The sequence below is a fragment of the Salmo salar genome, chromosome ssa09, assembly GCF_905237065.1.
Source record: "Salmo salar chromosome ssa09, Ssal_v3.1, whole genome shotgun sequence".
In the NCBI taxonomy this organism is placed as follows: Eukaryota; Metazoa; Chordata; class Actinopteri; order Salmoniformes; family Salmonidae; genus Salmo; species Salmo salar.
This window is the reverse complement of record NC_059450.1, coordinates 77,111,452-77,127,093: the sequence shown is the minus strand read 5'-3', so window position 1 is coordinate 77,127,093 and position 15,642 is coordinate 77,111,452. Positions and strand designations below refer to the sequence as shown.

At 42.3% G+C, this 15,642-nt stretch overlaps 1 protein-coding gene across 2 annotated transcripts in view; it reads left to right on the top strand.

Moving 5' to 3' along the window:
- LOC106611927 (5-hydroxytryptamine receptor 4-like) overlaps positions 1-15,642 on the top strand; it is a 106,888-nt gene that overhangs the window by 44,143 nt on the left and 47,103 nt on the right. For both annotated transcript variants that reach the window (XM_014212600.2, XM_014212595.2), the window contains 2 exons: positions 204-317; positions 13,551-13,751. In XM_014212600.2, the coding sequence (XP_014068075.1) occupies positions 204-317; positions 13,551-13,751 (315 nt within the window). The remainder of the gene's footprint in view (positions 1-203; positions 318-13,550; positions 13,752-15,642) is intronic.

The following is a 15,642-nucleotide window of genomic DNA, read 5'->3' as shown; positions in this document are numbered from 1 at the left end:
ACTATAAATTACAGTTTAAAAACAAATGTTTAATTGTAACAGGTATCATGATGTTCCAATTTGTCTGGTTGACATTTACGTATATATTCAGAAATGGAAGGTTATGTATTCCACATTTAAATAACTTTCCAATCAGTTATTAATCTTGGCTTGTTTTTTATATATTCACTGACTGGTTGTCCCCTCTCCTGTCGTAACCACAGCAACAGCATGCCGAAGAGCATTGCTCTCATCTGCTTCCTGTCCCTGGTGATGCTCATGAGTGTCCTGGGGAACCTCCTGGTCATGACGGCTGTCTGCAAGGACCGCCAGCTCAGGTTAGTCTCTCCCTACGATCTGCTCCCTCCCTCCCTCCCTCCGTCCGTCCATCCGTCCGTCCATCCGTCCGTCCGTCCGTCCGTCCGTCCGTCTGTCTGTCTGTCTGCAGCTCGGGTTAGTACAGCTATTTCTTTATATATTTTTATCTGTCTCTCTTTCTTCACTAAAGCTCTCTTTCCCTCTCTCCCTCTCTGTCTGTCTGCCTGTGAACAGAACAGTGTGGTCTCTGAATTTACTATCTTTCTCTCCTCTCCCTCACTCCCTCTCTGTCTCTGTCTCTCTTTCTTCACTAGAACTGTCTGTCTCCCTCTCTGTCTCCCTCTCTGTCTCTCTTTCTTCACTAGAACTGTCTCTCTCCCTCTCTGTCTCCCTCTCTGTCTCTCTTTCTTCAGTAGAACTGTCTCTCTCCCTCTTTGTCTCCCTCTCTGTCTCTCTTTCTTCACTAGAACTGTCTGTCTCCCTCTCTGTCTCCCTCTCTGTCTCTCTTTCTTCACTAGAACTGTCTCTCTCCCTCTCTGTCTCTCTCGGTGTGTGTTTGTGAACAGAAAAGGACAGTGTGGTTAACTATCTCTCTCTCCTCTCCCTCTCTCTCATGCTGCTCTAGCCAAAGCAAATAATGTTCTTTCTTCTGCTTAGCACCTTATCACCTAGTTGCACTAGACTAAATAAGTCAGCCCCAATTTGAATAATCCTGCTCTGAGAGTATTATAGAGTAATTGTTTTCTCATTAAAAGAGTGCCTGGTCGATTGTGATCCCAGTCCCTTGGTGGTTGAGCAGCATGGCATGCAGTGACTATGGAATAACAACACACTCTGATGCTGAACTACTGTTTAGTCTGTCTGATAACCTGGGGAAAGTATCATCCCTCAGCACTCCTGTGCTTTGCAACTTTCACTTCAGACCAGAATATATCTACAGTATAATTGACTGTCAACCACCAAGCCAGAGTCAATACATAAAGAGCTGTGTGGGCTAAACTCTTAAACGTGAGACACTTTTGCTATTTCATTCTCCCTCTACTTTTTGAAGGATACTTACTGTAGGAATATGTGAGCTTTTTTTATGGTTGTGTTGACATGTAGAGTTAGAGAGAGTGACAGTATTCCATATTGAGACATGTCGAGTTAGAGAGAGAGACAGTATTCCATAGGGAGACTTGAAGTTAGAGAGAGTGACAGTATTCCATAGGGAGACATGTATTGTTAGAGAGAGTGACAGTATTCCATAGGGAGACATGTAGAGTTAGAGAGAGTGACAGTATTCCATAGGGAGACATGTATAGTTAGAGAGAGTGACAGTATTCCATATTGAGACATGTAGAGTTAGAGAGAGTGACAGTATTCCATATTGAGACATGTAGAGTCAGAGAGAGTGATAGTATTCTATTGCGAGACGTGTAGAGTTAGAGAGAGTGACAGTATTCCATAGGGAGACGTGTAGAGTCAGAGAGAGTGACAGTATTCCATATTGAGACATGTAGAGTTAGAGAGAGTGACAGTATTCCATAGGGAGACATGTATAGTTAGAGAGAGTGACAGTATTCCATAGGGAGACATGTAGAGTTAGAGAGAGTGACAGTATTCCATAGGGAGACATGTAGAGTTAGAGAGAGTGACAGTATTCCATATTGAGACATGTAGAGTTAGAGAGAGTGACAGTATTCCATATATAGATATGTAGAGTTAGAGAGAGTGACAGTATTCCATAGGGAGACATGTATAGTTAGAGAGAGTGACAGTATTCCATATTGAGACATGTAGAGTTAGAGAGAGTGACAGTATTCCATAGGGAGACATGTATAGTTAGAGAGAGTGACGGTATTCCATATTGAGACATGTATAGTTAGAGAGAGTGACAGTATTCCATAGGGAGACATGTAGAGTTAGAGAGAGTGACAGTATTCCATATATAGATATGTAGAGTTAGAGAGAGTGACAGTATTCCATAGGGAGACATGTATAGTTAGAGAGAGTGACAGTATTCCATATTGAGACATGTATAGTTAGAGAGAGTGACAGTATTCCATATTGAGACATGTAGAGTTAGAGAGAGTGACAGTATTCCATAGGGAGACATGTATTGTTAGAGAGAGTGACAGTATTCCATAGGGAGACATGTAGAGTTAGAGAGAGTGACAGTATTCCATAGGGAGACATGTATAGTTAGAGAGAGTGACAGTATTCCATATTGAGACATGTAGAGTTAGAGAGAGTGACAGTATTCCATATTGAGACATGTAGAGTCAGAGAGAGTGATAGTATTCTATTGCGAGACGTGTAGAGTTAGAGAGAGTGACAGTATTCCATAGGGAGACGTGTAGAGTCAGAGAGAGTGACAGTATTCCATATTGAGACATGTAGAGTTAGAGAGAGTGACAGTATTCCATATTGAGACATGTAGAGTTAGAGAGAGTGACAGTATTCCATATATAGATATGTAGAGTTAGAGAGAGTGACAGTATTCCATAGGGAGACATGTATAGTTAGAGAGAGTGACAGTATTCCATATTGAGACATGTAGAGTTAGAGAGAGTGACAGTATTCCATAGGGAGACATGTATAGTTAGAGAGAGTGACGGTATTCCATAGGGAGACATGTAGAGTTAGAGAGAGTGACAGTATTCCATATTGAGACATGTAGAGTTAGAGAGAGTGACAGTATTCCATATATAGATATGTAGAGTTAGAGAGAGTGACAGTATTCCATAGGGAGACATGTATAGTTAGAGAGAGTGACAGTATTCCATATTGAGACATGTAGAGTTAGAGAGAGTGACAGTATTCCATATATAGATATGTAGAGTTAGAGAGAGTGACAGTATTCCATAGGGAGACATGTAGAGTTAGAGAGAGTGACAGTATTCCATAGGGAGACATGTAGAGTTAGAGAGAGTGACAGTATTCCATATTGAGACATGTAGAGTTAAGAGAGAGTGACAGTATTCCATATATAGATATGTAGAGTTAGAGAGAGTGACAGTATTCCATAGGGAGACATGTATAGTTAGAGAGAGTGACAGTATTCCATATTGAGACATGTATAGTTAGAGAGAGTGACAGTATTCCATATTGAGACATGTAGAGTTAGAGAAAGTGACAGTATTCTTTAGGGAGACATGTATAGTTAGAGAGAGTGACAGTATTCCACAGGGAGACATGTATAGTTAGAGAGAGTGACAGTATTCCACAGGGAGACATGTATAGTTAGAGGGAGTGACAGTATTCCACAGGGAGACATGTATAGTTAGAGTGACAGTATTCCACAGGGAGACATGTATAGTTAGAGAGAGTGACAGTATTCCACAGGGAGACATGTATAGTTAGAGAGAGTGACAGTATTCCACAGGGAGACATGTATAGTTAGAGTGACAGTATTCCACAGGGAGACATGTATAGTTAGAGAGAGTGACAGTATTCCACAGGGAGACATGTATAGTTAGAGTGACAGTATTCCACAGGGAGACATGTAGAGTTAGAGAGAGTGACAGTATTCTTTAGGGAGACATGTATAGTTAGAGAGAGTGACAGTATTCCACAGGGAGACATACTGTCAGAACTCTCTACGAGAGGTGGATGTAGAAGTCAGGCGCAGGAGAGGAGTAAATACTGAGAAAGCGTATTTATTACAGTTCATCACAACACGACAGGCACGGACAAAAATGCAGTCCACAAAAATCCTCTAGAACAATGTCTAGGGAAAAACACCTGATAGGAAAAATGAACAAATAAAACGCACCCAAAACCACAGACAGGAAAAACGTAAACAAACCCACACGAAACAAAGTGGGTAGGGCGAGAATAAATACCCAAACTAAACAAGACACAGGTGAACAATCAAAACAGACATGACCAAACGAAAAAGAAAAAAGGATTGGTGGCAGCTAGTAGACCATCGACGACGACCGCCGAGCGCCGCCCGAACAGGGAGAGGAGCCACCTTCGGTGGAAGTCGTGACACATGTGGAGTTAGAGAGAGTGACAGTATTCCATATTGAGACATGTGGAGTTAGAGAGAGTGACAGTATTCCATATTGAGACATGTGGAGTTAGAGAGAGTGACAGTATTCCATAGGGAGACATGTATAGTTAGAGAGAGTGACAGTATTCCATATTGAGACATGTAGAGTTAGAGTGACAGTATTCCATATTGAGACATGTAGAGTTAGAGAGAGTGACAGTATTCCTCAGGAAGACATGTATTGTTAGAGAGAGTGACAGTATTCCATAGGGAGACATGTATAGTTAGAGAGAGTGACATTATTCCATATATAGATATGTAGAGTTAGAGAGAGTGACAGTATTCCATAGGGAGACATGTAGAGTTAGAGAGAGTGACAGTATTCCATATATAGATATGTATAGTTAGAGAGAGTGACAGTATTCCATAGGGAGACATGTAGAGTAAGAGAGAGTGACATTATTCCATATATAGATATGTATAGTTAGAGAGAGTGACAGTATTCCATAGGGAGACATGTAGAGTTAGAGAGAGTGACAGTATTCCATATTGAGACATGTATAGTTAGAGTGACATTAGTCCATATTGAGATATGTATAGTTAGAGTGACAGTATTCCATAGAGAGACATGTAGAGTTAGAGAGAGTGACAGTATTCCATAGGGAGACATGTAGAGTTAGAGAGAGTGACAGTATTCCATAGGGAGACATGTAGAGTAAGAGAGAGTGACATTATTCCATATATAGATATGTATAGTTAGAGAGAGTGACAGTATTCCATAGGGAGACATGTAGAGTTAGAGAGAGTGACAGTATTCCATATTGAGACATGTATAGTTAGAGTGACATTAGTCCATATTGAGATATGTATAGTTAGAGTGACAGTATTCCATAGAGAGACATGTAGAGTTAGAGAGAGTGACAGTAATCCATAGGGAGACATGTAGAGTTAGAGAGAGTGACTTTATTCCATAGGGAGACATGTAGAGTTAGAGAGAGTGACTTTATTCCATAGGGAGACATGTAGAGTTTTTGAGAGTGACAGTATTCCACATTTGAGACATGTAGAGTTAGCGAGAGTGACAGTATTCCATCTTGAGACATGTAGAGATAGAGAGAGTGACAGTATTCCACATTTGAGACATGTAGAGTTAGAGAGTGACTTTATTCCATAGGGAGACATGTAGAGTTTTAGAGAGTGACAGTTTTCCACATTTGAGACATGCAGAGTTAGAGAGAGTGACTGTATTCCATAGGGAGACATGTAGAGTTAGAGAGAGTGACAGTATTCCATAAGGAGACATGTAGAATTAGAGAGAGTGACTGTATTCCATATTGAGACATGTAGAGTTAGAGAGAGTGACAGTATTCCATAGGGAGACATGTATAGTTAGAGAGAGTGACAGTATTCCATAGGGAGACATGTAGAGTTAGAGAGAGTGACAGTATTCCATATTGAGACATGTAGAGTTAGAGAGAGTGACAGTATTCCATAGGGAGACATGTATAGTTAGAGAGAGTGACAGTATTCCATAGGGAGACATGTATTGTTAGAGAGAGTGACAGTATTCCATATTGAGACTTCTAGAGAGAGATTGACAGTATTCCATAGGGAGACGTGTAGTTAGAGAGAGTGACAGTATTCCATATTTAGACATGTAGAGTTAGAGAGAGTGACAGTATTCCATATTGAGACATCTAGAGAGAGATTGACAGTATTCCATAGGGAGACATGTGTAGTTAGAGAGAGTGACAGTTTTCCATATTGAGACATGTAGAGTTAGAGAGAGTGACAGTATTCCATAGGGAGACATGTAGAGTTAGAGAGAGTGACAGTATTCCATAGGGAGACATGATGAGTAAGAGAGAGTGACAGTATTCCTCAGGAAGACATGTATTGTTAGAGAGAGTGACAGTATTCCATAGGGAGACATGTAGAGTTAGAGAGAGTGACAGTATTCCATAGGGAGACATGTAGAGTTTTTGAGAGTGACAGTATTCCACATTTGAGACATGTAGAGTTAGCAAGAGTGACAGTATTCCATAAATCAAATCAAATCAAATCAAATTTATTTTTATATAGCCCTTCGTACATCAGCTGATATCTCAAAGTGCTGTACAGAAACCCAGCCTAAAACCCCAAACAGCAAGCAAAGCATGTGAAAGAAGCACGGTGGCTAGGAAAAACTCCCTAGGAAAAACTCCCTAGAAAGGCCAAAAACCTAGGAAGAAACCTAGAGAGGAACCAGGCTATGAGGGGTGGCCAGTCCTCTTCTGGCTGTGCAAGGTGGATATTATAACAGAACATGGTCAAGATGTTAAAATGTTCATAAATGACCAGCATGGTCAAATAATAATAATCATAGTAGTTGTCGAGGGTGCAACAAGCACGTCCGGTGAACAGGTCAGGGTTCCATAGCCGCAGGCAGAACAGTTGAAACTGGAGCAGCAGCACGGCCAGGTGGACTGGGGACAGCAAGGAGTCATCATACCAGGTAGTCCTGAGGCATGGTCCTAGGGCTCAGGTCCTCCGAGAGAAAGACAGAAAGAGAGAAAGAGAGAATTAGAGAGAGCATATTTAAATTCACACAGGACACCGGATAAGACAAGAGAAATACTCCAGATGTAACAGACTGACCCTAGCCCCCGACACATAAACTACTACAGCATAAATACTGGAGGCTGAGACAGGAGGGATCAGAAGACACTGTGGCCCCATCCGATGATACCCCCGGACAGGGCCAAACAGGCAGGATATAACCCCACCCACTTTGCCAAAGCACAGCCCCCACACCACTAGAGGGATGTCTCCAACCACCAACTTACCGTCCTAAGACAAGGCCGAGTATAGCCCACAACGATCTCCGCCATGGCACAACCCAAGGGGGGCGCCAACCCAGACAGGAAGACCACGTCAGTGACTCAACCCACTCAAGTGATGCACCCCTCCCATGGACGGCATGGAAGAACACCAGTAAGCCAGTGACTCAGCCCCTGTAAAAGGGTTAGAGGCAGAGAATCCCAGTGGAAAGAGGGGAACCGGCAAGGCAGAGACAGCAAGGGCGGTTCGTTGCTCCAGCCTTTCCGTTCACCTTCACACTCCTGGGCCAGACTATACTTAATCATAGGACCTACTGAAGAGATAAGTCTTCAGTATAGACTTAAAGGTTGAGACTGAGTCTGCGTCTCTCACATTGGTAGGCAGACCATTCCATAAAAATGGAGCTCTATAGGAGAAAGCCCTACCTCCAGCCGTTTGCTTAGAAATTCTAGGGGCAATTAGGAGGCCTGCGTCTTGTGACCGTAGCGTACGTGTAGGTATGTACGGCAGGACCAAATCGGAAAGATAGGTAGGAGCAAGCCCATGTAATGCTTTGTAGGTTAGCAGTAAAACCTTGAAATCAGCCCTTGCCTTAACAGGAAGCCAGTGTAGGGAGGCTAGCACTGGAGTAATATGATCACATTTTTTGGTTCTAGTCAGGATTCTAGCAGCCGTATTTAGCACTAACTGAAGTTTATTTAGTGCTTTATCCGGGTAGCCGGAAAGTAGAGCATTGCAGTAGTCCAGCCTAGAAGTAACAAAAGCATGGATAAATTTTTCTGCGTCATTTTTGGACAGAAAATTTCTGATTTTTGCAATGTTACGTAGATGGAAAAAAGCTGTCCTTGAAACAGTCTTGATATGTTCTTCAAAAGAGAGATCAGCGTCCAGAGTAACGCCGAGGTCCTTCACAGTTTTATTTGAGACGACTGTACAACCATCCAGATTAATTGTCAGATTCAACAGAAGATCTCTCCCATAGGGAGACATGTAGAGTTAGAGAGAGTGACTGTATTCCATAGGGAGACATGTGTAGTTAGAGAGAGCGACAGTATTCCATAGGGAGACATGTATAGTTAGAGAGAGTGACAGTATTCCATAGGGAGACATGTATAGTTAGAGAGAGTGACAGTATTCCATAGGGAGACATCTAGAGTTAGAGAGAGTGACAGTATTCCACATTTGAGACATGTAGTGTTAGAGAGTGACTTTATTCCATAGGGAGACATGTAGAGTTTTAGAGAGTGACAGTTTTCCACATTTGAGACATGCAGAGTTAGAGAGAGTGACAGTATTCCATAGGGAGACATGTAGAGTTAGAGAGAGTGACAGTATTCCATAGGGAGACATGTAGAGTTAGAGAGAGTGACTTTATTCCATAGGGAGACATGTAGAGTTTTTGAGAGTGACAGTATTCCACATTTGAGACATGTAGAGTTAGCGAGAGTGACAGTATTCCATCTTGAGACATGTAGAGATAGAGAGAGTGACAGTATCCATATTGAGACATGTAGAGTTAGAGAGAGTGACAGTATTCCACATTTGAGACATGTAGAGTTAGAGAGTGACTTTATTCCATAGGGAGACATGTAGAGTTTTAGAGAGTGACAGTATTCCATATTGAGACATCTAGAGAGAGATTGACAGTATTCCATAGGGAGACATGTGTAGTTAGAGAGAGTGACAGTATTCCATATTGAGACATGTAGAGTTAGAGAGAGTGACAGTATTCCATAGGGAGACATGTGTAGTTAGAGAGAGTGACAGTTTTCCATATTGAGACATGTAGAGTTAGAGAGAGTGACAGTATTCCACAGGGAGACATGTAGAGTTAGAGAGAGTGACAGTATTCCATAGGGAGACATGTATAGTTAGAGAGAGTGACAGTATTCCACATTTGAGACATGTAGAGTTAGAGAGTGACTTTATTCCATAGGGAGACATGTAGAGTTTTAGAGAGTGACAGTATTCCATATTGAGACATCTAGAGAGAGATTGACAGTATTCCATAGGGAGACATGTGTAGTTAGAGAGAGTGACAGTTTTCCATATTGAGACATGTAGAGTTAGAGAGAGTGACAGTATTCCATAGGGAGACATGTAGAGTTAGAGAGAGTGACAGTATTCCATAGGGAGACATGATGAGTAAGAGAGAGTGACAGTATTCCACAGGAAGACATGTATTGTTAGAGAGAGTGACAGTATTCCATAGGGAGACATGTAGAGTTAGAGAGAGTGACAGTATTCCATAGGGAGACATGTAGAGTTAGAGAGAGTGACTGTGTTCCATATTGAGACATGTATTGTTAGAGAGAGTGACAGTATTCCATATTGAGACATGTAGAGAATGAGAGTGACAGTTTTCCATAGGTAGACTTGTAGAGTTAGAGAGAGTGACAGAATTCCACAGGGAGACATGTATTGTTAGAGAGAGTGACAATTTTCCATAGGGAGACATGTAGAGTTAGAGAGAGTGACAGAATTCCACAGGGAGACATGTATTGTTAGAGAGAGTGACAATTTTCCATAGGGAGACATGTAGAGTTAGAGAGAGTGACTGTATTCAATAGTGTTACATTTATAGTTAGAGAGAGTGGCAGTTCTCCATATTTAGACATGTAGAGTTAGAGAGAGTGACAGTATTCAATTGCGAGACATGTGGAGTTGGATAGAGTGACAGTTTTTCAAGTAATTTTGACATTTAGAGTTTAACCCAGACACGCATGCACACACACACACACACACACACACACACACACACACACACACACACACACACACACACACACACACGTCAGGAAATGACAGCACCAGGTAATGTTAACCTCAAATCCCCATTCATTAAAATGTTCAGCCCCCAAAAGATCTCACGTCTGTTCTGTTGATATGATCTCTGATAATGAAATGCTACTGTACCACACGAATCACACACATCACACCCCCGTTTGCCAATACAATGCCCACCAAGACTTCCCAGCAGCTCAGAATAACAGTGACGTGAAGCAGTACCTCCACCACCATACCCTGGGGAATTCATCAGCAATCACCAATTTTCCTTTCAATAGCACACCTGTTACAGCCATCTGTAAAATGAGAGTTGTCATAAGACTGCTTAGCCATAATTGAAGACATTGTGCAGCTGGAGGCAGAGCCACAGAGCCAGGCCTATATTTGGACAACCTCTGTGACTTCCTTTGATTACCAAACTGGAAAAATGGAAATGGCCTTATTGGCATTATACACTGCTCCAAAAAATAAAGGGAACACTTAAACAACACAATGTAACTCCAAGTCAATCACACTTCTGTGAAATCAAACTGTCCACTTAGGAAGCAACACTGATTGACAATAAATTTCTCATGCTGTTGTGCAAATGGCATAGACAACGGGTGGAAATTATAGGCAATTAGCAAGACACCCCCAATAAAGGAGTGGTTCTGCAGGTGGGGACCACAGACCACTTCTCAGTTCCTATGCTTCCTGGCTGATGTTTTGGTCACTTTTGAATGCTGCCGGTGCTTTCACTCTAGTGGTAGCATGAGACGGAGTCTACAACCCACACAAGTGGCTCAGGTAGTGCAGCTCATCCAGGATGGCACATCAATGCGAGCTGTGGCAAGAAGGTTTGCTGTGTCTGTCAGCGTAGTGTCCAGAGCATGGAGGCGCTACCAGGAGACAGGCCAGTACATCAGGAGATGTGGAGGAGGCCGTAGGAGGGCAACAACCCAGCAGCAGGACCGCTACCTACGCCTTTGTGCAAGGAGGAGCAGGAGAAGCACTGCCAGAGCCCTGCAAAATTACCTCCAGCAGGCCACAAATGTGCATGTGTCTGCTCAAACGGTCAGAAACAGACTCCATGAGGGTGGTATGAGGGCCCGACGTCCACAGGTGGGGGTTGTGCTTACAGCCCAACACCGTGCAGGATTTTTGGCATTTGCCAGAGAACACCAAGATTGGCAAATTCGCCACTGACGCCCTGTGCTCTTCACAGATGAAAGCAGGTTCACACTGAGCACGTGACAGACGTGACAGAGTCTGGAGACGCCGTGGAGAACGTTCTGCTGCCTGCAACATCCTCCAGCATGACCTGGTTTGGCGGTGAGTCAGTCATGGTGTGGGGTGGCATTTCTTTGGGGGGCCGCACAGCCCTCCATGTGCTCGCCAGAGGTAGCCTGACTGCCATTAGGTACCGAGATGAGATCCTCAGACCCCTTGTGAGACCATATGCTGGTGCGGTTGGCCCTGGGTTCCTCCTAATGCAAGACAATGCTAGACCTCATGTGGCTGGAGTGTGTCAGCAGTTCCTGCAAGAGGAAGGCATTGATGCTATGGACTGGCCCGCCCGTTCCCCAGACCTGAATCCAATTGAGCACATCTGGGACATCATGTCTCGCTCCATCCACCAACGCCACGTTGCACCACAGACTGTCCAGGAGTTGGCGGATGCTTTAGTCCAGGTCTGGGAGGAGATCCCTCAGGAGACCATCCTCCACCTCATCAGGAGCATGCCCAGGCATTGTAGGGAGGTCATACAGGCACGTGGAGGCCACACACAGTACTGAGCCTCATTTTGACTTGTTTTAAGGACATTACATCAAAGTTGGATCAGCCTGTAGTGTGGTTTTCCACTTTAATTTTGAGTGTGACTCCAAATCCAGACCTCCATGGGTTGATAAATTGGATTTCCATTGATTATTTGTGTGTGATTTTGTTGTCAGCACATTCAACTATGTAAAGAAAAAAGTATTTAATAAGATTATTTCATTCATTCAGATCTAGGATGTGTTGTTTAAGTGTTCCCTTTATTTTTTTGAGCAGTATATCATCATGCCACACTATCAATCTAGATCTGTTTTTGCCATGTTTTCTCTCTCTCTCTCTCTCTCTCTCTCTCTCTCTCTCTCTCTCTCTCTCTCTCTCTCTCTCTCTCTCTCTCTCTCTCTCTCTCTCTCCTCATCCTTATCCAGTCACTGGTTCAACAGACATTTTGCCTAATTAATAAAAAAAGCATCTAATCACCAATGTCATTATTTTAAATTAACTCCGTAACTTGTCCAAATATAAACCTTTTTTACAACTGCCAACAGTTTAAATCCAAAACACTGACAACAAAGACATATTGACATAGCTGTTATAATCTGAAGTACTTGAAAGCGCCATGAGATGTATTGTGATAGATTACATAAAGTCCTTGAAAGATACCAACATTCTGGTAGTTTACTGGTAAACCTTCAACGTTTCCAGTAATTTACCCTCCCTTTGACAAGATGATATAGCTTTTAATGTTTCAAATTTCAGATTAATTTAATTCCTTCGCGTCAATGCAAACATGATCTTCCATTCATTCGATAGTCCATCCAGTTTTGAGTCAAAGCCAGTGGAGTCATGTTTTATATGTTCTGATCAACATGAAAGCATGTTGTTAACAGACAGCTGTTAAACAACTTTTATTGCATGTTTTCGTGAAATGACAACGTGATTTGATTCGACAGCCGTTAGCTGTTCTCAGTCAGTTATTTTTAGCTGAGCGGGCTCTGAGCGGTTGCCTCACCCAGAGTTGTATTAGTCATTAACGGCCCATGGCTCTGGTCTATATCAAATAGACTGAGAGGGGGGACGCCACCACACCAGAGGCTCACCCGGTGGCTCTACATCAATGATTCTCTCATTCTCGCTCTCTCTCTCTCTCTCTCTCTCTCTCTGATTCTCTCCCACTCTCTCTCCCTCCCTCCCTCCCTCCCTCTTCTCTCTCTCTTTTCTCTCCTTCTCACCTATTCTTATTTCATATATTTCGCTCCCTGAGTCTCTCTCTATCTGTCCTTATGCCTTTTCCTCAGTCTCATACAGTTATCACAAATATTTACTGCAAGGTGGCGATTTAAAGTGTTTACAGTGAATGCTTATACAGTACTGTTCCATTAGCTAAATATGGTGAATATGTTGTCATGGGTAACAGGTCCTTCAGAAATGGTTGTTGTTTAGTACATACCACAGTACAGACTCTGACATGCCTATAAAATGGTATGTTTATGTGCATTTACCACTAGTCGACAGTATGCTCTCTTCAGTGTGTTCTGAATTATTTCATTTTTTTTTCACAGTATGCCTCTAACATACTGTCACCATCTCATCTCCAAAACAGAAACCTTTCAGGAAATAGATAAAAATGCCAAATTTTTCCATTAATGAACATACAATTACGAAACTTCAAAAGCTACAGTATTTTGAACAAACGTTTTTGGTCCTATAGTCATGAAATGTTCAGAGTACATTGAGGGGTTACTGCTTTCATATAGCCTACGTCTGTATTTTTGGCAAAAGTAGAGTTAGGAGGTTTACATCCAACAGCGACGATACATTCTACCACATGATACACCTATGATTCAAGTGAACAATGGCAATCATATTTAGATATATAGTCAATAAGATACTTCTCATTCCACTTCTCCCCCAGAAAAATCAAGACCAATTACTTCATAGTATCGCTGGCCTTTGCAGACCTGATGGTGTCGGTGCTGGTGATGCCGTTTGGTGCCATCGAGCTGATCCACCAGAACTGGATTTATGGAGAAACCTTCTGCCTGGTCCGGACATCTCTAGATGTACTGTTGACAACAGCCTCCATATTACACCTGTGTTGCATAGCCTTGGACAGGTAAGCACCACTGCTGAAAAACCTGGCTTGGAAAGATACTTCCAGTCAACATTTAGTCAGTAGATATAGTATTCAATATCATACTAACACTCTCAACCTATCAACACATTTTAACATGCTATTTAATTAACTGATTTATGATGGCACTTGTATGAGACCAGCTTTATGATAACATAATACGTCTGCTGGGCTCATATACGAACACCTCCCTACATGTTCCAGTTTCCCAATGCCTCAGCTCTCCCACCAGACCAGTGTGTTCTTGGTCTTGTCTTGGTGCAAAAGACGAAATTGTAGTTTTATTCAATGATGTGGATGGAGAGCAAAACTTGTGCAGAGTGTGTAAGTAGCACTAGTAACTGACTGGCTGCACTGTGGAGAGACACAATGTGCCCGCCATAAATTATTTAGATGACAAATCCTCTGTAGTGAAGACCCTCTTTAATTATCATCCTTATTGACCACATTAAAATGATGAATGAGTCTGATGAAGAAAGCGAATGGGAAACGAAGAGAGAATGCTTTTAAAGAATTACAGGAATAATATGCATTATTATATTAATCAATGCATAAATATGTGTTGTAAAAAGCTACTGGGAAAATCATGGCTTTACGTCAAATGGTGGATAACATTTCAGCGTAATAGCTGCATGGTCAATCTGACGTCTGCGTTGGCCGTGCAGCATTTACAGTGATACGTCTTTGCAGAAGTCAGGGCATTCATACTTCTTGTGCTTCAAGGAGCAGTGCACAGCTGTTGAGCAGAGCTGTTGTGAAGGAAGTTGTCAAGGAATTTGTCAAGGAAGTGAGTTTGTGTTTATTCAGGACATCCCGCCCCCACCTACTTTCAACCAATCATGTCAATGCGAAGCCATACAGAGCCCTCCACATTGTTACAACATTTGTGTGGACGCTACAATGTAGTACAGAACTCAAATTGGCCTCTGCATGCCTCCGGAGGCTCCACAATTGGTCACACCCTACATATGGAGCCTCTGACACCACCCCCGGATCAAGTATAAATTGGCTTTTCAGGATTCTAACCATACACAACTATAGGATGCATGACTTCCACTGCATTGCAGAGTAGCTAGTTTGTTCAAAGTGCTTTCCATGCTGAGCTAAGTATTAGTGAATTCTATCAACAGAGGGGGCCGGATTACGACAGCTGAGCTCTGAGTGCAGCGATAGATAGGATTGCGTCACTCTGTCCCCTGCAGTTATTATTATGAAAGCAATGTTACAATATGAATGGTTCTTACCGGGGTCATAGGGTCAGACAGTAGGATGGAGAGAGAAGAGAGAAAGAAAAGAGAGGATTTAGCCTTTTCCTCTGTCTCTCTCCCTCTCTTATTTTTGTCTCTCCACCTCTCCCCTTAGCCCAGAGAAGAGAAGTGTTTTAAGTTTAAACCACTGACAGCTCTTCAATTAATTGTTCGTTTAAACCACTGATAACTCTTCATTAATGTTAATGGAAGATGGAATTTTGCCGTCCCATTCTACATATTTTTGGGAGAGCCACACCATTCCCTAGAGACAACACCATTCCCTAGAGATAGGAGTGTATATGAAAAAGTATTGTGTTTAAGGTGAAAATTGGATTTTATTATTTACGAATGAATGCTGATATGTTCCATTTATTCATTGTTTCGTTCCTCAATGCCCAGTGAAGGGAAGTACGTTTTCCTGTACATTACACAACTCCAGTGTGTGGATTAATAGTTGCGTGCGTCAGGCACTAGAAATTCCAGTGAGCTACAACCGCTAGCAGACAGTTATTACAATCATGAATCTTGCAATAGGCTCATTTTTGGCTATTTCACAACCCATTTACCATTGCAAGTGTTTACAATGAGGAAGAAACATGCAACAGAAATGGTCTCTCGCCTGC